This window comes from Toxorhynchites rutilus, chromosome 2 (genome assembly GCF_029784135.1).
Source record: "Toxorhynchites rutilus septentrionalis strain SRP chromosome 2, ASM2978413v1, whole genome shotgun sequence".
NCBI classification, from domain to species: Eukaryota; Metazoa; Arthropoda; class Insecta; order Diptera; family Culicidae; genus Toxorhynchites; species Toxorhynchites rutilus.
In genome coordinates, this window is record NC_073745.1 from 133,801,529 (window position 1) to 133,829,373 (window position 27,845).

The window sequence follows — 27,845 nt, forward strand, 5'->3', positions numbered from 1 at the left end:
AGCCATCTTTTCCAAAATGCTTTGGCCAACCATTGACTTGCCATTGATCAACAAGAGGAGTAAATGGCACGAAGAACGAGAGCCAATTCAGGAAGGAGAAATAGTTTACATGGCCGACGACGATAATCGTCGGAATTGGTTACGGGGAATTTTCGTGGAAGTCATCAAAGGACTAGATGGCCGCATTAGACAGGCAGTTATACGAACTACGAAAGGAACATATCAGCGACCGGTGGCGAAGTTGGCGGTACCTGAAATTAGAAACCGTAAATCCGGATGTTGCCAGGAGTTTTCACCGGACGTACGGGGTGGGGCAGTTAAGGTACCACCCGGACCTACATCAAAATATATATCCCTGTAGTAAGCACTGCGTATAAACAAGCAGTACTGTCAAATGTTCATGCCATAGGAAACAATTGGATTGAACTATAAGAAAACAAAGTGTTTTGTAGAGACGTGAATTTCCTAAATATTTTTTCTCGAATTTATGAAATTGCATTATACTGAACTCGATTGTAAGACAGTTACCGCACTAAACGTTCGTAGAGGTTTGGTTGATAGATACGTAGCAGGAAAAAACGTGGACTACTCATGTGAGTTCTTTATGAATACTTTTGTAAAACAATACCACAAGTAGTGATGTCTAAATTTTTCATTTATTCGATTATCGATTAATCGTTGGGGAATTTTTATATTCCTATTAATGAATATTCGATTCATTCGAATAATTGGTTTTCAATATTCGATTAATCGAGCAAATATTTATTTTTGTAATAATCACGTATCACGTTGTCATTCTGGTCGCGTGGTCTATCGGATTGTCGATGTTAGAAGGATGGATATAAAAATGTTCGATTAAAAAATTATATAGCCTGATTCTTAACCTAAAAATGCGTCAACCTTGAGAAAGATTCCTTTTTTTATTAATCGCGATTACAGTGGCAATTATTCGATGTATTCATATTTTGATTATGAATTATTCGATACAAAATTACTCGATTATAATTTCAGATATTCGATTATTTGAATTAATCGAACGATTAACCGACGTCTCTAACCACAATCTTCAAAAAATACAGTTGACCTAAATTCTATCCGAACAATACACTTCTGGCATATTCGATAAATACATCGGACTGATCGTCTTAAGTTCACTTTAAGTCACTCTTAGATATGGTACATATAATTTTTAATTGTGAATATGGTTTGTCTAATAAATCACAAACAACTATCCACAAAATGTGATTCATTGAGTGCTAGTAACAAATAAAAACATACACAAATAACATTTTTGAGTTTTTATCATCACCCAAAAGAACCATGTTTTACGCATTTGATGACTTTTCCTTTCAGGCGGTGGCAGTGATTGCAGTTTTCATTGTCGATATTGAAATTTCAATTTTCGAAGACTCTCACTTTACTGCCCATATTTACAAAAGTGACATAATCACAAACACCATTAGTGTTGGGAAAACACATGTTTTTTGTTTTTTTTTTGGTCTAGAACCATAATCATCCACTTTTTCAATGAAAAAATCAGTCCAGTTAAAAAGTATTATTGGTAAAAAGATAGTTCCTCAGATTTTGTAAGTTAAAGTATATTTGTTTGGAAAATGCTTACGAAAATTCATGCGGACAATCAATCGCTTCAATGAACATTTAGTCGCATAGCTTTTGTTAACGCCAGATTGTTTTGTCTGTAGTATTAGTATTTACATTTTCGATAATAGTCAAAACTTTTCCATCGGTGGTAGGACTATTAGATTATTTTTTTTCATTTATGTATTATCTTAAAAATAAGAAATAAGAATAATTCGAGGTCTGAAATAGTTTTACTCACATCAATGGTATGGAGAAATTCCAAATGAAATCGACAAATGACCAAACATGAGTATTTTTGATTCGAATCAAAGTTTGTGTTCCGTTTGGTTTGGAGGAAATATGAGTTTTCCACAGCAATTGTAACATGTGAACATGTTACTTATTTTTGTACCCATAACGTCCGGTTGAAGCAACGAGGTGTATTTGTGTTGTTGGGATTTCAATTCTACTTTGAAAACTGTTCGTGTTTTGATTGTGACAACACGAATAATATGTTAAACGTTTGTATTATGATTTTAAAAAAAATAATATAGCTACGTTTTGTGTTAACCCACATGTCTTCAAACGTAACTCCTGAACATATATTTTTACCATAATGATATGGAACTACGTTAGTTATGCGTTCAAACTGGGATTATTCGAAAACATTCATTTTTAAATTGCTCAAATTTTTTCGAACAAAAAATGTTTGTTTGCACATTGAGCATATGTATTACATTGTTTAGAATGCGTAAGTGGTGAGTCATAAGTAGCAGGATCAAATGAAAACACGTTTGGTGGAAACTTTTTTTCGATTAAATTCTTTATTTCCGAAACCCTCGCCATCATGGCCTGGACACCCACTTTTTTGGCACATCTGATGAAACGGGATTTGAGTTGTTGAGCTGTTGTGGCTTAACAACCATTTTCGTACACCGACTAGAACAGTATGGCCCAATTCGACTCGATTGGCCGCGTCTGGGCTACGTTTGGGCTTCTTTACGTACACATCAATCCAAAGTGGTCTTTGCATAATGGCGCGTTAGAAATATTATTATGATTTTTGCATAACCAAAGGCGCAACAAAGTGAGTTTACTAGGCAGTGTTTTTGGGGTTAACGGGCCGTGGTAATTACATTGCCACCAATCTTTTCAACTGCCTCAATAGTTAACATATTTTCAGAGGTAAATATGTGTTAGTCCTCATATGAGGATTATGTTCTCTGAAATTGGAGTGGATTAGGTGCCTAGTTTCCACGACCTTATAAAGGGTTAAAAGGTTTACGTCCTCCGGCCTGACCTGGTATCGAATCCGTTAACCCCGGCATATGTGATACGCAAAACACTCGACGACAGGGTCCATGCCATAGGCCATATGATAGTTAAATTAGGTATTACCTGGCTAGAAAGTCATTATGACCCTCTAAAAGTTATTTTCTGATCAACAACATAAATTCGAAAAGTTCGCCCCCACAAAATGGTCGTCTATATATTAAAATTAAAAAAATTGATTGGTTTTACTGTCAAAAGTATACTAATGATACAGATAAATTAGGAAATATAGTAAGTGAAAAAAATTTTTACGTTATACGGTTTAATTTACTAAAAGCTAGAAAATAATTTTACAAGTAGCAATTAGTAGTTATCACATCCGTTCCTTCATTAATATTTTGGATTTGTATTTTTAATAAATAACTGTGTTTTACTAGTCAATCCCTTTCATTTGATATACATATTGATGGGGTTCTGAGAAAATGTGTAATCTGCCATTTTCTAGCGACCTCCATCTTCGATTTACATTTTCCATAAATAACTGGGTTCCACTGGTCAAGCCCTGTTAACGCGTTACGTAATTTATGGAACGACTACTGCTCGAATTCATTGTTACATATATTAGACCGTATGAATAAAAACAAAATTCATCTTTACTTTACTTCATTCGAGCAGTCGAGCAGTGAGATTAAGTTTTTACTACGTTTGGTATGAATAAAAGAAACAACAAAGTATTTACTTTTCGAAAATGGATGTTTAGCTGATTTCGTATGAATAAAACAGCATTCATCAAGTATTTACTTCGTAATTATCAAGTATGCTCATGAGCATACTTTGGATCTGAAAACACTTTCATTCGTTTTGATTTCATATCCTATTTATGTTTAATGCTGCTATCTTGCGCTTGAAGTTAAACAAGTTAACGATCCGCATTGATGGCATTGAGCTTCGTTTACTAGTTTAGGGGGGCGTAAAAAAATTTATTGATTTTCAGGCGGAATGAACACGTTTTTAAAATTTAAATTATGAATGAAAAATAACCTTTCCGTACCACTTCGGCATTCTGTTTAAATGAAAATCACTTTTGTTTGCAGGTGGTGAAAAAATCTTGTACGATAATTGTTTTTGAAGACAACTTTATATTATAATGAAAAGTTTCAGTAATAATGTTGGAAATGTATAGACAAAGGGTTAAATAAAAGTCGGAAAAAAGTGTTTTAAGTGATTAAATAACATGATGTGAACATTTTCATTCAAATTTTAACATTTGAAAACTGGCTTCGTGTCTTCTAATATGATAGGTATTACACTAACGAGATAGGGACCCAAACTATTGTCCCTAATTGAAAGTCGCCACCAGACGTCGACACTATTCCTTTTTCATCGCGAATTCACGCTTTGTCAAAAAAAACGTTTTGAAACGAAACCTAAACAATCAGTTGACAGATGTTTGACAAAGTAAAAACTATGTTCGAATTCGAAAATGAAATTAGTAAAATAAACATTTATTCATACGGATTCAAGTAAATACTAGGAAAGTTTACTTTACTTGGAAACGGACAGAATAAGTAAATACTTTTTTTTATTCATACGACCTATTATATCACCGGAAGTTACAATAATTGCCTGTGCAGTAGTTTTCCCGCATAACTATAAAAACCCAAACTGCACAGTAGTCGACCTCTCTTAGTGGTGAATAAATTCGCATACGCAGCACATCGAATATCGTAGTACTTATACTCGGCGAAGCAATAAAGCTAAGTATTTTCGCAAAGCTAATCTAGAATACTTATTTCCAAATTCGCAAAACCCGAGTAATCGCGGTTACAAGCCCTTTCATTCGATACCCATATTGATGGGGTTTTGGGAAAAACCCCATATTGATGGGATTTTGAGAAAATATGTATATGTTCCATTCCATGCCAAACCGATATAGCGGTTCTCAGATTTTCGTCAAAAGTGGTAGTTTTGTTCTTTATTGCAAATTATGAGACCCGTATTTTTTATTTTTTTTTGTTAGGGTGACCATTTCCATTTTAGGGTGGTCCAAAATAACATTTTTTCGCTTTTTTGCCACAAATGACTTTTTTCAAAAATTCTTACCTTTTGAACTACTAAACCGATTCAGATGATCGACATATCAAATTAAAGCTAATCACCTCATCTTTTTTGAAAAAATACTATACCTGCAGAAAACTTGAATCCTGCTCTCGTTATTATTGATTGTATTCGTTTTTTTTGTTTTCATATCCTCGGGATCAAAGGCGCCATAGTTTTTTTTTCTGGAAAGCTGAGAATTTTTCACATAACATATCTCGAAACCTGGGAGGCGTCATGATTTTTCAAAGTTAACAGAGGGTCCAAAAAATCATTTTTCCCTTTTTTACCAAAAATGACTTTCTTCAAAAAATTATTACTTTTGAACTACTGGACCGATTCAGATGATCGACATATCAAATTAAAGCATACTAGCAAGCTTTTTTTGAAAAAAATAATACATTTGCCCAATTAATTAGATTATAATCATATACATCCAGTCTAGTCGCATAGAAATGTTGGACGAAAAATGAAAACATGTTTACTTTGAAAAATCATAACTTAAAAACGAAAAATAATACCTCTCTGGTATTCGGATATATTATGTAAAAAAAAACCTCAGCTTCAGGAAATAAAATGAAAAAATATGGCACTCTTGGTCCCGAAACGATGTAAGCTATAAAAAACAAATATAATCAATAGTTACAAGAACAAAATCCATTTTTACTCAGAGCATAATATTTTTTGAAACAAGACAAGCTCGGCTTTAATTTGATATGTCGATCATCTTAATCGGTCCAGTAGATCAAAAGTTATGAATTTTTGAAAAAAATCATTTTTAGAAAAAATGCCAAAAAATGGTTTTTTGGACCACCCTAGAATGAAAATGGTCACCCTAACAAAAAAAAATCCGCCATTTTGTAACGGCCGCCATATTGGATTTTCAATATCATGAAAGATGTGTTTCAAATTTCAGATCAAGTGGTCAACAGGAAAGCGGTCAAATTTCTATTATTGTAGTACAGCGCTACAGACAAAGTTAAAAAGTAACAAACATACAAACGGGTCAAGCTAGATAAAACCGTTTAATAAATAAGTGCAAATCATAATTATATTAAGTTTACCGAGAGAAAATTCGTTTTTATGATTCGATTATCCGAAGAATTCGATTATCCGAAGTGGAAAAAATCAATACTCCGGATAATCGAGTCCGACCTGTAATAGTTTCAATTGTATTTTTGTGTAACGGATTCTAACCATTTCTTAATTTCGACTAACCTTTAAACTATCTATCGACATTTTTTTACCATTTCAATTTAATTCGTACCGGTGCGCACCCTTACTCCCTTCAAAGGATGAAGTCGTTTGCCGGCACAGCTTTTTATTACGGAGCTTTCTTTTTTGTATGGGTGGGGGAAACAATGTTTTTGTCTGCCTAGTTGGCAACCCCGTCCGTTGACGGTAGGCCAACTGAATATTGAATCACGGTGGGACTTGTTTACTCAGAACTCAAACAGTTTGTGAAGGCTACAATGTTATCCGGCGGCTTAGAATAGATTTAATACATTTATATATTTTTTTGAATTTGGGTGGAGCGCAAATTATGCTTGGAACCAACGGTTGCACGCAGAACGGCAACAGAAAATTCGATATCGGTTGTGTTTGCGACAATCATAGCAATCGCAGTGAATTTTCGCTCTTAGTTTTCAACCGAAGAACACAACTCCCACTGCTGGAAAAAAAATTCTTCCCATCTGGCTTGTTATGTGTTGTACTTTGACCCTCCTTTTAACCCGTAAAATTCACTAATTCACGAAAATTGAATGATCGATCGGAAACCCTAAACTTTCCTAAATTCACACAAACTCTCCCTCGGTAAACAAATTATGTAAATCAATTTGCTTTTTTTATTATTTGGGGGTGACTTTAGAATTGATCGAACTGTTGCACTGAATTGAATTGAAATTGAAGATCGTGAAAGATTCGGTAGCCTTCAAAAGCGCCATGATTAATTCATGGAATGGATTCATTTTTATTTTCGCGAGAACAGTCCTTCGTCAAAACTTATTTTTCGATATAGAATTCAAATACTGCCAGAAATATGAAAAAAAAATCAGTGGTTAGCTTTAAACTATTCTTTCATTTACAGATTCTATCGACTGATTATGATAAAACATCATTTTCGAGTAACATTCACTATAGACTCATTTAGTACGGAAATAATTCTACGAGCAAAAACTCTTTTGAAATATTCCCGAATACGATACTGTACTGAGTACTGAGTTACCAATATTAACGTATATTTGCACCGGAATAAGAGAAGTTCTGGTTCAAGTTCATTTCGCTGCTTGACTATTAGGCGATAGAATATCTTTCCAACATGAAAGTACTGTTATTGCAAAGTTTGTCGCAAAACTTATTACCAACGCAAGTGAAATTGTCAATGCCACGAATCGTTGAAACTGCGTACTCATGTACCTTCGGAAGGATCGCACTCCAAACTGCTTCCAATGGGACAAACCTGATTTGGAATTGCATGGAAAAAGGGACATTGATCGAACGGCGTAACGGATCGCATAGACAATGAAAGATTCTCCAACATTTGTATCAAGTTGCGTTCGACAAGCATAGAGGAGCCAAATGTGTGGTTCGACCTGTAACTGAGATCAAATGCAAATTAACCATTCGGCTTTGTAGGATAGACTACGCCGTTTACTTATGGGGAGTATGCAACACACTCTCAGTTTCGCACTGCAGGTGTTCTTGCACATCATTTATCTCGTAAAGTGAATGTTTTATGCGTGAAAGTTCGTAAGGTGAAATTGTAATGAAATATTGCACATTCTCTGTCATGTCGTTAACGAGATAGTATGCATTTCGAAATGTGCCGATATCATTCAAATCAATAGCACTCGATGTTTGTTTGTCCATCATCAATCATACGAAAATCCGGGAACCCCTTTTAATTTATACGTTTCTAATATTAAATTTCATTTTCCACCGATCATACACACTTGCATTTTCGAAACATTTGGGTACGTGTATGTCTGTCGATATGTGAGCTGGAGTGGCGTCAGGAAATTATTGATTTTACCAATCTCTTTTTGGTCACATCCACAACATGATGAAAGGGAAGCACATCACTGATCCTGCAACTTTTTTGTGCGTATTCGGTATATATTCTATACACAAGCGTTTGTTGTACCCAGGACGAAAAAAAATCTCCCGCTCAAATATTCCCCTTCGTCTCACCGTCTAGCTTTTATTTTATTTCCGAGAGACTCCAACATTTCGATAAATTCCAGTGTCCAGTGCGCCACACCAGCGAGTGGTCTGATCCATCGGACACACCTCTCGATACATTTCGTTCATGGATTTTCCACCGACACCAGGGCTAGCGGGACGTCCGGAGCAGGTGGGAGTACAGGGAGTAAATAAATATAACAAGCTCCGCGCTGATGCTTTGCGCGGAAAACACTTCGTGTGAGCGAATGCGATAAGCAAAAACATTGCTGAGGGGGGTGTTTTTTCGGTACTCTTCCTCCAGTAGAAATGATGAATATAAATTGCTTTTAACCCACAGTTGCATCCATAATGGGTTGTAGTTCGGAAATCATATACGAGTTAAACATAATGAACGTTTCGTCGTGAAAAAATAAGTTTGCTTCGCAGAACACATTTTTTGAGTGCTCATTGGTGATGTTGACTCTTCTGTATTGATATCCAATCATGGTTGAGTTGGGGTTATGAACTTATGCAATACTTGATTTAATTAGATCCTAAATTTTTTATCGATCCCAAGCTTATTGCATCAAATTCCATTATACGCATATCACTTCATGATTTAATAAAACTAGAAGAGGAATATATCTATGATATAACGTGGGACTACCGTTGGCTTTGCAATCAATAAGTAACAAGCACACAGCTCTTAGACATTTCATCTTTCGAATAAAGTGATTATCAAACCGTTCGTTCAGCCGGGAAAGAATTATTTACGCTCAAAGGAGGAATCGATTTCTCATCGGAAATACCCAGCGCAAATAATACCCCCACTCCAACCCCCGACAATTGGAATCATCAGACGATAGTGGCATTCGTGTGCATTCGATAATAGAACTGCTGCTTTTACCAAAAAATGCCGCTCTGTTCAATCCGGCGACAGAAAAGAAAAGGAATTGGAAGAGAAGAGTACAGTGCCTGGCGAGCTAGCGAGATCATTCTCATGTCACTTCGCAATCACAACAAAATTGATATCTTCCTCTTCTTCTGCTTATTCTTGTTGAATTATGTTAACTTTAAACTTTAAACGTTTGCAGTTCAATCGTCTCTAGCCCTGAGAAGAGCTCTTGGGAATAACTCAAACAAAACTTCTTCTCCACCTGCCTTGACAAAGACACTTCATTGTCGTTCGACGCTCCTCAACAAACCGTGTTCATTTCAGCGAACACCAATCGACGTCCTTGAAATGGATTTCAGATTTTTTTGATTTCAATAGTCTGTTTTGAAAGCAATTTTTATGCCATTGAAATAAATTTTCGGGCAAATAATTAAGAATCATAAATAGCGTAGACATTTCATCTTTCGAATAAAGTGATTACACTACCCCTTCGATTAGCTGGAAAGCAATTATTAACACTCAATGGAGGAATACCTAGCACATATCATACTACCCTCCATAATTGGCTTGGAGGGTAGTATCATCGATCAATTGTGGCATTCGTCAACAAATGATATTAAAACTCCTACTTTCATCAAACGATATGGTTTCTTTGTAATGGTGAAATTTTCTCTACACCAGTTTACAGTGTTTAAGAGAGCGAGCGAGACCATCTTCCCCTCACTTTCCAATCTCAAATAAATGGATTTCCGAGCGGGTGCTAGCTTATATAAAGATTGGTGTGATTTCAATAAGTAACAATCATATGAAACTGAGACATTTTATCTTTCGAATGGAGTGATTTTCATACCACTCTGTTCAGCCGCCAAAAAGTTATTAACGTTGAAAACCTTGCACTCTAAGTGTCACGCTCTCGTTTTCGAAACTTTGAACTTACTCCCAGCTTCAGAAATGAAAGACGTAGTCCTATGTCAAAAAACCCCTCTCGTTTTCTTGGTGCACATTAAGATGAGATGAGACAGCCTGGATGATGAAAAATGAATACAGCCGAAGCTGTGATATAGAAAAATACAACCTTTGATAAATAGAATAGGAAAAATCAAACATGACAAAACATATTTTAATGGTGTAGACTGGAAACCCCATAAGCATAACAGCGAAGAAATTAAAGCGAATCTATGAAATGCCTGGCAGATAAATAAGTACAGATGAAGCATAGAAAAATTGTGAAAACATACAATGAGATATAACAATAAGAAATAAATAAATAATAAGAAGCTTTAACATGCATTATGCAATGAATTACCAACAATGAACGAACAACTTATATTGAAGATGTAATCGTGTGATAATTGGCATAATTTTCCTAAACGTGTTACTAAAATAAAAGAAAACTAGAAAAAAGGGAAATTATGAATCACAATTATCAACCACACAACATAATGATTGAAATAAATTGATGACTTTTATTTCAATTAGAGAACACACCCGTATATGTTCCATTCATCCCTGGTTAAATATCAAACTGCCTTGTCACACCAGTGTCCTTCTCGAAATCCCTATCAAATTGCATCGAACGCGAACACTCATTTGCAAATTTATAATTAAATTTATTAGGATTATAATTTATTTTCATGTTCCTACTACCCCGTGCATTATTTTATGTGCGTACTGCCCGGTGTCGACGAGGCTTTGCTTTTATATGTTGTACTACCTGGGATGCAGAAAACACCTTTCCAAATGCGACCACCAAAAAATATATTGATCCCGGATTGTCACTCCCGTGTACAACACGGTAGTATTGATTTTTTCGGAATATTTTTTGTTTGCCCATTTTTTTATCCCTTGTACACCCCCGGATAAAAAAACCTATATACGCGAGAGGAGGAAGCTCAAATTAAAATTTAAAAAAATAAATAGCTCTGCATTATGAGCGAACGCGACGTTAGAAGAACGAGCAACAACAAAAAAATTAAACGTCGAAAGCGTCGCTGTCCTGTCACCGATTTTCCGTATCCGATACGAGCATACTCATTGTTCGAGTGAAATGCAGGAGCACCCACGCATACCGCATCATTGGCGTTTCGAAGAGCGGGGAAAATGCTAATGATGCATCGGTGCATGCATTAATATTAATGGTAAATGGAAACTAGTATGATCGGGGAGAAAAAGAGGGTGACAAGCACGTTAGGCGGCGCGGCGGTAATAAGGAATGGAAATTAAAATAATAACATTTTAATTAGCTGCCAAATATAGAATGCATTTCCGGAAGCGAATTCGAACAGTGGAGATTTCAATCCGGTGGATGATTTTCATAGATATATTGATTTAATAAGTTTTTTTTTTGTTCGAAGCCTAATGTCACGTATAAAACCTGTGTAAAACGAAATTTACCTAAAATGGTCGCCTTCGTTCACCATTGTTTTTCATAATACATGACGGAAAAATCGTAGCCGAGTATCGTAGTGATTATCTCATTGGATAATATGGCCCTAACTTTGGCCCAGCAACACCTAAGATGGCAGCCTCGTCACGGTGGCCTAATCTCGCGCCTTAGGCCGGGAGGTCGGAGTGACCGGTCCAAGGTTGGGACAGTGTCTGGCCGAAATGAACATTTGTATACGGAAGTGTAAGTCGAGACCGGCCGTGTATGAGCAGCAAGCCATCACCCATAAGGAATAGTTAAAGGTTCTGGTGAAATGCAACGTCAGAATGCAGGATGAACAGATTGGCAGGGTACTTTACTTCCCCCAACAAAGGAGGTAAGCGATGACATTAAATATACCTCCCACACCATATTTTCGAAGAAGGTCGAGCTGTTGTTCTAAACGGCCTTACCTTATCGTAGCGCTGCAGGAACTTTGTCCAATGAGACAGAAATTATAAAGAATGTACTATCGCAGAGCACAGTTCTACTAGAGCGGCGGCACAACAAACGAGCTGGATATCGGCTTCATCGTGTTGGGAAGAATGCAGAATCTTGTAATCAACTAGCAGGCGATCTGCGACAGATCCACGGATCAAATCTTTGGATTTTTCAAGAATATCAATAAATTTACGTTTGTTTTTTTTTTGTTTTCTTTAACATAAAAGATTGAACAAAGTTTGTACAGTGGAATTTCAGTGTTAGAGCACAATAAAACGAGAGTGAGGTGACCAGTGCAATATCACATCTCTCCCTCAGCTCACATTTTTCTCCCATGTTCCCTCAGAGCATATCACGGTAATTAGTTTTTTGTAACACTAATTACCGTGATTATCAGTTCTTTTCAGAACTATTTTCCCAAAGGATTTTCCGCTATGAACTTGCAAGTTCAAGCGTCCAAAGATACATTTCCACCGGAGATCCGTTCTCGCGCTATCGATCCAATACACAAAGTGATGCACTTTTGTTCGGTTGAGGAACCGCATCGATTTTCATGTAATTTTCATGGCCTGGTCAGTCATCCAGCTAAGGACAGGGCGACTTGATGAGAAGATAGGACGTCCCGTATCGATTTTTAGTCCATTAACCTTCCTATACTCGCATATAGATCTGACAGACCGAGCATCAATGAGGTGGCTGAATTGAATGACTATCAAAACTGAATGATGGGGGTCTCCGTAGTCACATTGGTTGCGCGTTCGCTTCGTAAGCGATCGATCGTAAGTTCAAAACTCAGGGCCCTCATTGACCATCTTTGTGTTGTTACAGAATAACTACGTCAACGATTCATCCATACAACTGCTCTGCTCTGCAAGAAACGTCGGGCTGCTATTCTATTAATAACTCAACAATGATCATGTCAACTGTCTGCGCTGTCCGGTCTAACTGGACAATGGAAGAACAGAACGAATACTCTTACGCCTAAATGGCTACTGTGAAATGTACTGTATGCAATAGTATAGAAGGAATACTATTACGCCGAAAAGTGGCAACTGTGTTATGTGCTAATTATGGATATGATAAACATGTGACATGTACACGATTCAAATTTGGCTCTGTTACAGCTAAAATGAGCCTTCAATAAACAAATGGGATAAAAAAAACTGAATGAAGTTAAAGAAAAAAATATTTTCTGGAGTTTTTTCACTCAATTATATAATTTTCTTGAACAATCTCGCGAGATCTAGAATAAATCTTACATCTATTATCTTCAACCGCTTCCATAAAACTGTGGCCCTTTCCAGGTTCACCAAACCCTTCACTAGAGAGTTTTTTCAAATTACTCAATGCACTCAAAAGTAATATCCAAAATAATTAAAATCAAATAAATTTTTATATTTTTTTTTTGCCGGGAGCAAACTTTTGTGGATTTAGGAGTGGTTAGGGCTTATTGGTGACCCAATCCGATCGATCATTATCTCCGGGTTTCAAGTGGCATTAAAGTGCAGCACATTTCACCCCAAATGTGAAGAAAGTATTTTCCAACCGAAGGTGAAAATTTGTTCCGCTGCGGTTTCTATAGTCTCCGCCGCCACCAAACAAACGGTTTGGTTCAGATTTTTTGTTGCCGTTCTTCGAAGAATGCTGTTTAGTATAATTTGTGGATAATTCCTTTGAGAATAATGTTTCTGGTAGTGTTAGAACTGTAATTTTGCTAATAAATAATGAAAAATTGCTTGGATATTTAATAAAGTCAGTGTCGCTTTAGACAACAAGCAATCAATAATAAATGTTAATGCATAAGCTGAGAGTTAATTTGAAAATTTTATTGCTTCACTGCTTTAATAATGGTTTGCATCACTCATTTAGTTTGTTCACATTACATATGGACTGTGAAGAAGTATGGAAATAGAAATAAAAATAACAAAAAGTGTTGCTCGTTTTCCGGAACGCTCATAACTCGACCATTTTTCGATAGATCGCAGTGATGTTTGCACCAATGAAATGAAGATACGAGGGTAGGTTTATAAGTAGGGGAGATGGGTGTAAGACGGACATGTTAAGGAAAACTTCAATCGTATCTTTGGAAACTCTTGTTTTCCAAAACATAAAAGCAATTTCTTACAGTTCAATATACTGGTTTTCGAAATAATTGGCCAAATGTTTTATAAAAATGTGTTTTTCCATGTTTTTTACTGAAATTAAAACAAGCCGAAAAGTAGGACATTTTGATCGATGCGGGTATGATGGACATGTAGTGTGGGGGGAAAATGGATAGGTCAATAATATACGAAGCGTAGAAGTATATCGCTCGCGAGAGGAATAATTTCGCTCTCTCTGTGTTTGTGCTTCCAGTAACTGAAATAGAACAAGAAGAGGAAGCAATATAAAAAAGAGTTAAATATTCATTCCTTCACTATCCATCATGCATTGGATGTGATTATGGATGTGACTGTCCATTTGAACCCCACCAGTGTAATTATTTCAATAATTTAAATTTACCACTTACGAAAGAATTTACTTTTCCGTACATACCTAATATCGCTTCTCTGTCAACTCACAAACCGAAATATTTATTATACCATCACCGATTTCAATTTTGAAATTAAACCACTCAAAATGCTTAATATCGGAGCCGAAAAAATTACATCCACACGCGGAATCATGTTTGATTTTCGGTTTTTGTTCCCCTTTTTCATATTTGATCAGTATTCATTATAGGATGGATGGTTTAAATATTCTAGAATAGCATGTAGAAGTGGTTCCAATCAACAGAAATTTGAAATTCATAATGCAACTATACAAATCAACCACCTGTCCATCATACCCCCACTGTCCGTCTTACCCGCGGTTCCCCTAATGCACACACGTTTGTAGAAGACGAACAAAAACAATTAGCACGATTAGATAAAAACAAATTGATGTGCAAATCTTAACCTTGAAAATCATGTATTTATTTTTGAACAAAATCACCATTACTAAGCATTATGCTTTCCTATCAATGTGTCACAAGTTTTTTCATACAGTCACTGAAAAACTGTTCCGACTTTTCTCGAACCCAGGACGCGATAACTGCCTTCACCTCATTGTTAGAGCTACAGTCAACTCTCCCTAACTCGATATCCAAAGGGACCATCGAGTTAGGGAGGTATCGAGATACAGAACATTTTTTCCTATTTTTTTTTATGTCTCAAATTGTCATATATTAGGGTAAGTGTCCCAATTATGGTATGAATTTGAATTTTTGATTCATTCCCTTAAAGTGAAAAAACACCTTTCTCATATAAAAAAAATATTTTTTCCAGAATCTTTCAGGAGGTGATAGACGGTTATATTTCACGAAAAAAATCCTTCTACGCATATGTTAGAATTTCAACGATGACAGACTTATAGAACTTTTTCTTTGTTTCGGATTCTGTTGGCTCAAACTGACTCTACATTGAAAAGTATGCTACGTAATCCGATTTTGTTGCTTTCATTTGAAAGATGAGAAAATTTAGTACAGGATATAGTTGTTCGGATATTCGTTAAAAACTTAATTCTCGTAGCAGTTCGTGGTTGTACAGCTCAAACTGCAATAAGTATTTTTATTATGAGCAAATTTCCAATAAACAACTTAATTCTACTTACAAATTATAGTTTTTCTAATTCGATAGAACTTGTTTCGATTTTCAGCTGTGGCGTCTATACAAAGTCCTAATAAAGCATGACAATGTGCTACTCAAATAATAATGCGCGTTTTTCGTCTGCGCGTTTGCGGTTGTCACTTCGTTGACAGCTTTGGCTGCATGGGCATCGGACCTTGTGCCCAGCGGTTTTAACAATTCCCCCACTCGTAAACCTTGTCTTGAACAGGGTTCCAGGCGAGATTTACTTGACAACTTCACTTCGATCAACGCCAGTTTACTCACTGGTCTTTTAAATACTCCCGTAGAGGTACGCACCATAGCTTGCCGTATGCGCCCATCTCTGCCTTGGATCACTTCTTCGACTTTACCTCGAATCCATCCGTTACGTCCGTGATCGTCTACTACGAAAACTAAGTCTCCAGGGTTCAATGGTCTGGACTCTTCCAACCATTTCGAACGGGCATTTAACGACGGTAAATACTCGTTTAACCAACGCTTCCACGGTCGATCAGCAACAATCTGCGAACGGTGATAAGTATTGCGCAATGCTTCTATTTCGTTAGTTGGTGTAATTGATAGGTTCTCAAGTTCCGACGATATACCACGTAAAAAATGATTAGGCGTTATAGCCTCTCCTGTATCTGAATCTTGCGGCACGTAAACAAGTGGCCTGGCGTTAACTATCTCCTCTGCTTCGGAAATCACTGTGAGCAATATCTCATCGTTCAGTCGTTGTTCATTATTTAGTGTTGACATCATTTCCTTAACTGAGCGGACCATGCGCTCCCACACGCCGCCCATGTGAGGCGCAGACGGAGGGTTGAAACTCCACCGAGTTCTTGCGTTGGTAAAAACATTTGCACATGAAGCATCTATACGTTGAATCTGTTCTTGTAACTCCCTGTTGGCTGCCTTAAAGTTTGTACCGTTGTCTGAGAAGATGACAATAGGTGGTCCTCTCCGTACTACAAACCGACGAATGGCCATTATGCAGGATTCGGTGTTCAAGCGATACGCGACTTCCAGATGAACTGCTCGAACATTTAAGCAAGTGAACAGAACAATCCACCTTTTCTCAGTTCTTCGACCAACTGTGACGTCTATAGGCCCAAAGTAGTCAATCCCTACGTAGCTAAATGGCTTCACGAATGGTACGAGCCGTTCAGCTGGTAGTGGAGCCATTCGAGGAAATTCCGGTTTAGTTTTATGTACCTTGCACCACTGGCAATTCTTCATTACTTGGGCCACACATATTCTTAACTTGGGAATAGAAAATCGTCGACGAAGTTCGTTGAAGACAGTTTCTTTGTTGGCGTGCCCATACCGTTGATGATATGATTCGATGAGTCGGTAGGTTATAATATGATTTCTGGGAAGTAAGGTAGGAAAACGAGTATCATAGGGTACAAAATCTGCTAATCTTAACCGCCCATCCATGCGTAGAACTCCATATTCATCAAGGAATGGACTTTGTTTATACAGAGGACTTGATTTCTCGATCTGCAACCACTCTTCTCGCGACAACTCCTGGTTCTTCGATATGACAGTAACTTCGTCTTTGTAACAGTCTCGTTGCGCCTGTTTCCATAGGATCTGTTCGGCTAGTTCATACTCCTCTTGCTTAAGCGGGACGTCGATGGAACACACTGGACGTTGAACGTATTTAAAAAATTCCGGAATATTTAATGTTTCTATAGGCTTTCGTTGCACTCTACGGCGGTAATTAGAAATGAATCGTATAACACAGCATATGGTACGCACCAAGATATTCCATTTAGATATCCTAGCGACATCGATGAATTGTATGTTTTTTGTTGCTGTATGGAACATATGACACGCCCTCAGCTCTAGGTTGCGATTCGGTGGAGGACGATTATGTATTGGCCAATCTTCTTCTAGATGTTGAAGGAACTCCGGGCCACAGAACCATGGCCCGTCGGATTCCAAAAACGCATCGCTTTTCCATTTTGTAAGAATGTCGGCAATATTCAATTTACTACGTACATAATGCCATTCATTCAGACTTGATTCCTGGGGAATTTCGCCAATACGGTAAGCAACAAACGGCTTGTATTTTCTTGGATCTGCCGCCAACCAGTGAAGAACTGTGGAGGAGTCCGTCCACAGAAAACGTCTCAATACCTTCAGATCATGATTCACGAGCACAGCATTAAGTAAATGAACCCCGAGCGTTGCAGCAAGTAGCTCCATTCGGGGAATGGACAATGGTTCAATGGACCTACCTTGGTTTTCGCAGCCACCAGAGAACATCTTGACATTCCAAGATGAGTGATGCTGAAGTAAACTGCACAGCCGTAATAGTCCTGACTGGCGTCCAAAAATACGTGGGCTTCCAATGTTTCGTGGGGCTGAGGGTGGAGTATCTCGTAGATAACATCTGGGAATTTTTATCTTCTCAATAATGGTAAACGCTGCTCTCAAACGGCACCATTTCTCGTAGCATTCGTCATTCAATTGTTCGTCCCATGTACATCCGGAACGCCATGTATCTTGCAGCAAATCTTTTCCGTGAATAGTATACGGCGACAACAGCCCCAAAGGATCGAATAGACTCATAATACAGCTCAGGACGATCCGTTTGGTAGGTCGCTTATCGGTTGTCATGTACGGCATTAGGTCGCTACGCATCGTCGTTGAAAATGTGAACACATCGTCGCTTGGTCACCAAATAATCCCTAGAACTCGTTCACATAATTCGCTCTCGCCGCTGTTCAGCGATACTTCCTCATTCAAGGTGATTTCGCCCATAGCTTCAAGAAACGCTTTTGAATTTGAAACCCAATTACGAATTTCTAGCCCAGCTTGACGGTGGATGTACCGAACTTGTTGTGCTCGCTCGACAGCTTCCTCCGTAGTGTTTGAACAATCCAGGTAGTCGTCCACATAATGTTTATGAACGATGGCGCTCAATGCCTCTGGAAATCGATTGGCATACTGTGACGCGTTCAGATTTTTAATGTACTGCGCGGATGCCGGAGAACACGCTGATCCAAAAATGGCTACATCCATCAAGTACGTTTCTGGATTAGCCGAGGGGTTTGAACGGAACAAGAAACGTAGGAAATTCTTATCGGCCGTCTTCATTCGAAATTGGTGGTACATTTCGCGTATATCGCCTCCAAATGCCACCTGTCGCTCACGGAATTTCTGAACTACTGCATCAAGCGTGGTTAGTAAATCTGGCCCCACAAGAAGCATCGAATTTAGCGAAACGCCATCCACCTGCGCCGCTGCGTCAAGAACCAACCGAATTTTCTCAGGTTTCTTTGGATTTACAACTACGCTGAGTGGTAAATGCCAGATCTTTTTGGGATCCGCTGTTGCTAATTCTTCCGAGGTCGCTTTATGCGCGTAGCCCTTAGCTAAATAGTCTTCGATTTTCTGTTTCACCTTTTCATGAAGCTCCGGATCTTTCAAGAGGCGTCGTTCCAACCCCTGAAGACGCTTGTATGCCATATTGTAACTGTCCGGTAAGTTCACATCATCCGTATTCCAAAGAAGACCGGTTTCGAAACGATCGCCCACTTTAACCGTAGTAGTTTCTAGCAATTCTCGTGCTCTCCGATCCGCAGCTGATTCAGGAAGCTTACTCACAATAGTCTTTGGTTCTTGCGTCATAAAAAACACACGCATCTTTTCGTGTAATTCCTCATTAGTATAACCGCCGTGATAGCCAACAATCCCCGTTGATGGTTGATTTTCTCTTGGCCCGTAAATCGTCCAACCTAATTGTGAGCGGACAGCAATCGGTTCGTTGACATTTCCCACTCTCGATTCTAAAGGCGCAAGCAAATGTGCGTTGTTGAGGCCGATCAAAACTTTGGGTTCCGCGGTTCCGATGTGATTTGTGGCCAACACACCCCGCAAATGCTGATACTGATTGGAGATTTCATGAAAATCAATTCGCTGTTTTGGCAGGTACAACTTTTTAACCGTATGAGCATCCTTCAAATCTAGTCGGTGACCCGCTTCGCTTTCTACTTGCAATGAAACGCACTCCGACGATGATTCTCGGCGTACTATATTCCCCGTCCATTGAAGCGTCAACGGTTGTGGATTACCATGTATACCCAACTCACGTAGAATATTCTCTTCAACCAGGGTCATGGAAAATCCTTCGTCAAGATAAGCAACAGTAGTGATCGTTCGCGAACCATTATGTAGTTTTATAGGCACAATTCTAAAAATCACTGGCACTTTTCCATCCAGATGCGTATGCAACTGTCCTTGATCGAAAATATCAACTCGTGGATTAGAAACAGCTTCACGATGTACCAGCGGATGATGTTGTAGACGACAATTTCCGACGTTGCACGTGATCTTAAAACGACACCATCCTGTGTGTTCATTCAGACATCGTTCACATAATTTCAAACGCTCCATCATTTTCACCCGTTCTCCCAAACTCAATCGACGAAACTCTTCGCAATTTCTCGTGCGATGTCCAGCCGTTTTACAAACACGACATGGGCTAAACGGCGGTGGTGCAGTAGCATCACTATGCGCATGAATGAAGCCCTTGTCCTTCATCTTTGACTTGTCAGGCTTAGATGAACCTTGTAGATCCACGGCTAAAATCACCTCACTCGCCTCCGATACAATGCCTGAAGCGAAATCTGCGAACGTTCGTAGTGTTGTATTCACAGAAGCACGTTTGAAATGGACCCATTCGCGCTTCGTTGCAGCTGGCAGCTTGTCCACCAGCTCTTGGATCAAGATAGGATTCATTAAATGATTATACAGCTCTGCTGCCTCCAAGTGGTCGCACAACTCCTGTACTGCCAATGCAAATGGTATAAACGTCTCTAGGCGATCGGCACGAGGTGATTCCGTTCTTCTAACCTTATTCAACAACGTATGAATGAGTTGTTCTGGACGCCCGTAAAGCATACGCAGAGTATCGATCACTTGAGGCACTGCTTTCGGAAGCAGCAACCTGCTTCTTACCGATTCCAATGCTGGACCTTTGAGGCTCTCTTGAAGCCGCACTAAATTTTCTACGTCCGTAAATCCGCATGCCTCTGTAGAATTTGTGTAGCTGCTAAAGAAAATTGGCCACTCCTCCACTCTACCGCTGAAGACAGGAAGCTTCTTAGTCATTACTTGTCGGGCGGCGATCTGGGCTTTAGTTGGCGCTGATCCTTTGGACTTCTGGAATTTTACCTTCAACTCGTTCGATGGTGTTTGTTCAGGTTCGATATCCAATTCCTCCTCGCTTGTTTCTAATCGCTCTTCCTCACTGCCATTCGATGCAGAACCATCATGCTTAAACATTTCCTTCAGCTTAGTGGGTACGGGCAACTTCGAATTCGGGATACATCTTGGAGTCTCTTGTATTTCAGGAACAGGTAGATTTCTCCTACTACATGTTGCGGGAACACCGTCAGCACCAGTGTTCATATTGTCAGTCTTCTCATCGCTAGTCTGTAACTTACTTCTGAGTGTTTGGAACTGTGTCTGCTGCTTCACAAAATCTGCTTCCTCCATTAACTGAATACGATACATTTCTCGCTGTTGATCCAGCTTCCTCTGCCTCAATTCCCGTTCATGATCCAGCTTTTTCCGTTGAAATTTCTCCTCCAATTCCAACCGCTTCACATTTAATGCCTTTTCATGTTCGTATTGTTTTTCTCTTTCTAGCATTTCTTCCTCCAAACGTTCGAATTTCGCCTGTCTTCGCAACTCATTAGATTCACTTCTATTGGATAAATCAGATTTGTTTCTTTGGTAGTTTTCCTCCGAGTATTCTGTTTCTTTCTCCTTTTGATTCGGATCCGGAATAACTTCGGATTGATCGTAATTTCCCTCGGGCTCGGATGGCTTCGGACCTTTTGATACACGAGATTTGTTGAATTTGATGGGCACGGTAGCATCAGCTTTCCCCTTTCCTCTTTTCTCCTTCTTGACAGTGCATTTAAAGCACACAAAGTCCCGTTCTGCCACTCCCGGAGATTCGCTTACACAATCCAAATGATACCATACCTCGCAGGAATCGCAAGCAACCATATAATCGTCATCGGGATTGTTGCACTTTCCGCAGCTGTGATCCATCTCAAAAGTTAGGTTATAATTTTTTGAGAAATTGTTCGGATATTCGTTAAAAACTTAATTCTCGTAGCAGTTCGTGGTTGTACAGCTCAAACTGCAATAAGTATTTTTATTATGAGCAAATTTCCAATAAACAACTTAATTCTACTTACAAATTATAGTTTTTCTAATACGATAGAACTTGTTTCGATTTTCAGCTGTGGCGTCTATACAAAGTCCTAATAAAGCATGACAATGTGCTACTCAAATAATAATGCGCGTTTTTCGTCTGCGCGTTTGACAGTTGTCACTTCGTTGACAGCTTTGGCTGCATGGGCATCGGACCTTGTGCCCAGCGGTTTTAACAATAGTAGTGGAACATCTAAATTAGTGGATTAAACATTTTTGAAGTGGAAAATTTAAAAGTTTTGTTTTTATTTGCAATTATTAATTTTATCCTAAAAATTCATACTAAACTTGATTGTTTCTATCAATTAAATTAAAGCTCTCTAACCTCTCTACAATTTGTTCTTTGACGCCCAACTTCTATCTCTCTTAATTTGGCTGCAATATCGATATAAACAATTCCTGATGAAGATTCAATCAAAATCTTCAAAAATCGCGATTTTTAACCCACTGTACTTATAAAAGCCACTTAAATTTCACCTTAATGTTGAAAGGTTAATTTTTTTTCTTGAAATTATTCATATTTGAATTATAAAAAAACTTTTTTTTTCAAACTGTATACAATCGAGTCCTAAATTTTACATAATCGAATCATATATAATCGAGTTTGTATATAATCGAGTCCGACTTGCACGAGGCACTAGGTTAACAAAGAAAATATTGATTAATTATGTTACTTAAACTGAATTGTAACGATCACGCAGGAACTGTTGAATCACAAAGAAATGTTCGAATAGTTTCACAGGAACATTTTCAGTTGATTTCAATATTCCGGACATATTCTTCAGGTTTGATTTAACGTTCGAATTAACATCTCAATAGAACTACTATCTTCAGCATTTTTCTCAGGGTTTTCAACACTTTCTAGTATATCGGTATCTGGCATCAGATCACAGCAAATCACGTTTTGGTCCTTTTTGCACTAATGATGATGATGATGGTCCCACCTCATACCCCTACAATGGTTTGAGCAGGACGATTTATCATTAAGATAATTTTTAAAGTTTAACAAAGCACATCTGGAACCAGTATGCAAAATAAAACGAACTGGTTCTGTTGCAGACATAAATTGATATCATAAGAACATTAAACAAAAGACGGAAACCGAAAAGTAAAGATATAATCCCAAGGCATGTCGAGCAAATTTCCAACCCGGGAAGATCCTTGACTGATCGGGAATCGAACCCGATATCCTCAAGTTTCCACTAGATACTTACACTGAGATCTGCCGCGGTACAGAAAAAAACTCGATATAACCATCTGCTAATACGATAGTTTACAAGTATTCCGTCTGGGCTATCCCTGGTTCGAATCCGGTTTCCACTGAAGACCCTAGAACATTTCATTGTATAACGATTTTCGCCAGTGTTCAAAATCAAGTTATCTATGTCTACCGAAACGCGCGCGTGGCTCAAGCTTTTGTAGACTACTCATTTATTTTTTTTTTTTTTTTCAAATCTAACTTACAACAACAATAATGTAACAAAAATCCATCATCATCAATACGAACATGATAGCTTATGCAAACATAGAAACATTGAAACATTTTTACAAGTTCATAACACAGATTTCACATGTGACAGACACAATTCTTTGAACTCAGCTATTGTTGCCGCTCGTTTGATATTTCTGGGCATCGAATTGAAGAATTTTAATCCTTTATACAATAGTGAATTTTGGGACCTGCTAAATAAAAAGTTAGGTGTTCTTGCATCAATCGCGTTTCTTGTATTATATCTATGCAAATCACTTCCTCGTTCAATTCGATCACACAAGTATCGAGGCAGCATATCATTCAAAATTTTAAAGATGAACACCATTGTCAAGTAATAAATCCTTTGCTTCACAGATAACCACTGTAGCGCGTCCAACATTATGACAGAGGAAGTGTACCTATGACATCTTAAAATTAATCGCATGATTTTATTTTGTAACCGCTGCAATCGCAATAGTTGTGTATTATTTGCAAGAAACAGGATGGATGAGCAGAAATCTATGTGTGGTGAGACGAGTGATTTATATAGTTTGACTTTACTAATTGCGTTTAACTCATTCTTCAAACGACAAATGACGCCGTACTTTTTAGCAACCTTTTTGATGACATTATCAATGTGAGACTTAAAAGTTAGTCTGTCATCAATAACTACTCCCAGATATTTTATTTCTTTAACCCGTTCAATAGTCTCACCATCGATTTCAAAATTACCGTTATATCTGGAGTTTGCTGAAGAAATGAGCATGTATTTTGTTTTATTAACATTCAACTTTAATTGTTTGAATTTCAACCACCGAGCGAGAGAATGAAGATCTTCGTTCAAGTGCTCCGCGATTACATTCAACTCCTTAGCTGCGATGAACAGAACAGTGTCATCCGCGAACAAGTTGATATCACAAAAACGTAAAACCCGCCGCATATCATTAATATATAAAATGAATAAAATGGGCCCTAACACACTTCCCTGTGGTACACCAAGTGTGTTATCGATGGGAGTAGAAATAAAATCGTTGAAACGAGTCTTTTGAGTTCTATCACACAAGTAGCTTTCAAACCATTTGTATGATGTCCCTACAATTCCAAAGCGCTTCAATGTTTGCAACAATAAGGCCCTAGAAATTGTTTCAAAAGCGCGTTTCAAATCCAAGAACACCGCAAAAATAGTTTCTTTAGCCTCGATATTCTCTTTCCATTTTGCCAACACCAGATTTAGTGCGGTCTCACAAGAGTGTCCCTCTCGATATCCCGACTGTTCCGGTATCAGCAAACTGTTATTGTCAATAAATTTCATCAGCTGGCCTTTCACAACAAGTTCTAAAATTTTTTCTAATGTGTGCAACATGTTAATGGGGCGGAACTCTTCGGCTTTATCCGTCCCATTAACTTTGGGGATGGGAACCACAAGAGATTCCTTCCAAACTTCAGGCACGTGCCCAGTTTGCAATGATTCATTTATCAGGCCTAGCAATTCGTGTCCAATAACATGAAAGCAATCTTGTATCACTTTTGCGTTGACATTGTCGATACCAGCCGATTTATGCAAAGAAAAACAAATATCTCTCAACTCTGCAAATGTGATGGGTAGAAAACATTCTAATCTGCAATTGCTGCTTATCGGCTGTATTATTTCGTATGGCTCACTGACCAATTCAATACTTTGATTGATCAATTGAACACTATTCACGAAATAACTGTTGAATTTTTCCGCAATGATTTGTTCCGAATGTTCTTCTGAACCTTCAAAAGTTATGGACCGCGATAAACTATTTTTAATGTTAAGTAAACTTTTTAGTATTTTCCATAACTCCTTGCTGTTATTCTGATGTTGATCGATTTTCCTCTGTATATATTCACATCTTGTCTTTTTCAAGGCTTGTGAATATATATTCCGCGCGCAGGTGTACCTTTTCCAATCGTTTTCTATATTACTTCTACAAAATTTTGAGTACATTTTATCTCGTTTACGTTTGAGACGCAAGAGTGATAAAGTGTACCAGCTGTTCGAATTTTTCAAATTGATTTGTTTCTCAAAAACTAGGCTATTGGTACACACTTTCAAGATATTAGTGAGAACAGCTGCTTTCAAATCCAGATTGTCCGTTATTGCAGTAAAATCCAGGTTTCTAGCAACAAGATGAGACAGTGCTTCCTTTGAATACTTGTTCCAGCACTTGATTTTAACTCTATTTTCTTCACGTTCACTCTGTTCGTTCTCAATATAAATAAAAATTGTCTCATGATCTGTTATTTTCAATTTGGCCTCTATCAAAGAATGAACTGTATTAAAATTAGAGAAAACGTGGTCTATCAAAGATCTACTGTTTTTCGAAATTCTTGTAACTTCTGTTACAGTCTGTTTCAAGTTGTAAAAATCAGATAGTTGCTTCAATTGCTTCGAATTCTGCACGTTGAGCCAGTCAATATTGAAGTCACCAGCAATTACATTCAATTTACTGGAGTCAATGAAACTCTCCCACCAGTTTTCTAAAATTTCTAAAAATCGCTGATCACTAGAACTGGGGGAATGATACAAAATTCCAAAATTTCCCATCTGCATACCTCTTTCAACTGAAATTGCCAAGAACCAATTATTTTCAACAGATTCGTTTAACCGAATGTTGAATTTAATCGATTCTTTTGCGTAAATAGCAACTCCTCCAGTGTGTCTGGAATGTGAAAGGCAAAAAGCAACTTTGTAACCCGGGATGCCATATTGATCAAATGAATTCTCATCAACAATATGAGTTTCAGAAAGAAAGACTAATCGTGGACGGAAATTTTCTACAAGTTGGCGCATTGCCACATAATTTGTAGAAAGCCCAGCTATATTGAAGTACAACATTTCAAACTTCCTATCACATCTTCTTTCCTTGGGTTGCTATTTACTAGAAAAAATGTTGCTTTTTTTCTTTTCTAACAGCCTCCGATACACTGGACACTGTGTACTATAAGCTGGGTGGTTTATGTCCAATTTAAATTTTTGCTCTTGATTCACTTTTAAACAATTTACGCACTTAAACTCAGTTGACGAGCATCCAGATGTTATATGTTGTTCATTACATCTTGAGCATTTATCTTCATTACTACAAACTTTGCTCTTGTGCCCGAATTCTCCACATTTGAAACAACGTAGAACAATAAAGGCCTCAGCAACTGAACACTTATCCCATCCGATGCTTACTTTACGAGTACTCATCAGACATCCATAAGTGTCATGATCTACTTCAATAATCGTATTATATTTGTTGTACTTTAAACGTGGATTTTCATATTCTGCAACAACTTTAACATCTCCAATCTTGATGTCATCATTTTGACTTTTTAAAAGATCTACGAAAACGTCTGAGGAATATCGATCACTCATTCCTAATATCTTCAATCTTGGTTTTAATGGTTTGGGAACAACAGCGCTAAACTTCTCTCCCAGATTACTTTCTATGTTATTTTTCAAGTTTTCAATGTTATCCCCTGCCGCACACTCAACAATAATCGAGCCGTCTTTCCCGTTCCTAAAATTGCTAATTTTATGGATTCTTGGATTTAATTTTTCTTTTAAAAATTTTCTGGTTTCGTCATTATTTTGCGACTCGACAGGTTTAATCACGATAACAGGGCAAACCTTACGTTTTTTTACGGATTTTGAACTCTTTAATACACTTGCATACGAGCGTGCATTGTTTTCAACCTTTTCGTCATTACCATTGTCATTAATTTCTATTTGTATCGGTTCCTCGCGCTTATTCATTATAATTTGTTTTTTCCTACTAGGGCAGTCCGGTTCCGAACCAGCTGTTCTATTACTCAGAGTACGTTTCCTGTTCATCCCAGCTAATTTTTTATCATCGTTACTATTTTCAACAATTGAACTTTTCAATTCTTTCAAATGTTGAGAAATACTGATATCAATACTTCCCATCTTTTGAACTAGCCGTTCATCGAAAGATCTGATCAGTTTCTCCATCTCTCTTTCCATTGCAATCTTTATTTGATCATCGATGTTTTTCTGGATCTCGCTTAAAGAAAGTGAGAGAGAAGAGATTTTTTCCATCTCTTTCTTCACTTCTCCGAAGTCCAGAATATCATCTCGCGAACAATAACTCTTATCCGACAAACATTCAGTACACTTAAACTGAACATTTTCATTCTCAGCTATAAGTTTTGCAGCTGCTTTTGTGAGGGATGTACAGCGCCGATGATATCGAGCGCCGCAAATTCCCCCGCAAACAACTGGATCATCATTGATCATTATTTTACTTTCACACACTCTGCACACACTCATCTTGCATACAATATCCCGTGCAAGCGCCAGCAATAGCTAAGAACAAAACACACATTGAACACAAAGGGACAACCAAACAATTATATCGCTACAGCCGCCACCAAAGCGATAGCAGACCGTAGCGTTATTTTCAATTTAAATGATGAAAACCAGAGTAAATGAAAGCATGCACTTATACTTATCTGGATCATCGGTTTAATTAAACGTTGGACACAACTTTTTTCACGTTTGCACACAATTTCACATACAAAATATTAAATTGAACGGAGCACAATTTCTACACAAGCTACCATGTTCGCAATTCAAATCAATGAAAAATCTAATTATTAAAA

At 37.8% G+C, this 27,845-nt stretch overlaps 3 protein-coding genes across 5 annotated transcripts in view; 1 reads left to right on the forward strand and 2 right to left on the reverse strand.

Annotated features, from left to right (window-relative positions):
- Positions 1–27,845, forward strand: part of LOC129771315 (endothelial zinc finger protein induced by tumor necrosis factor alpha-like) — a 99,129-nt gene that overhangs the window by 13,674 nt on the left and 57,610 nt on the right. The window lies entirely within an intron of this gene.
- LOC129766140 (uncharacterized) lies at positions 223–18,154 on the reverse strand. The gene is made up of 3 exons (XM_055766606.1): positions 17,749–18,154; positions 15,751–17,151; positions 223–251 (listed from the first exon to the last, which is right to left on the reverse strand). Exons 1-3 carry the CDS (start codon positions 18,152–18,154, stop codon positions 223–225), a joined length of 1,836 nt encoding a protein of 611 aa, XP_055622581.1.
- Positions 18,188–21,577, reverse strand: LOC129766141 (uncharacterized). Its single transcript, XM_055766607.1, has one exon. The coding sequence runs from the start codon at positions 21,575–21,577 to the stop codon at positions 18,188–18,190; it is 3,390 nt and encodes a 1,129-aa protein (XP_055622582.1).

Coding starts and splice junctions, on each gene's coding strand:
- LOC129766140 (XM_055766606.1), bottom strand. CDS start 18,154: ATGCGTAGCGACCTAATGCCGTACATGACAACCGATAAGCGACCTACC. Junction 17,152..17,748: donor TGGTGGCTGCGAAAACCAAG/GTAGGTCCATTG, acceptor TTCAACGTCCAG/TGTGTTCCATCGACGTCCCG. Junction 252..15,750: donor GATCGAAGTGAAGTTGTCAA/GTAAATCTCGCC, acceptor TTCTAATTTCAG/GTACCGCCAACTTCGCCACC.
- LOC129766141 (XM_055766607.1), bottom strand. CDS start 21,577: ATGGATCACAGCTGCGGAAAGTGCAACAATCCCGATGACGATTATATG.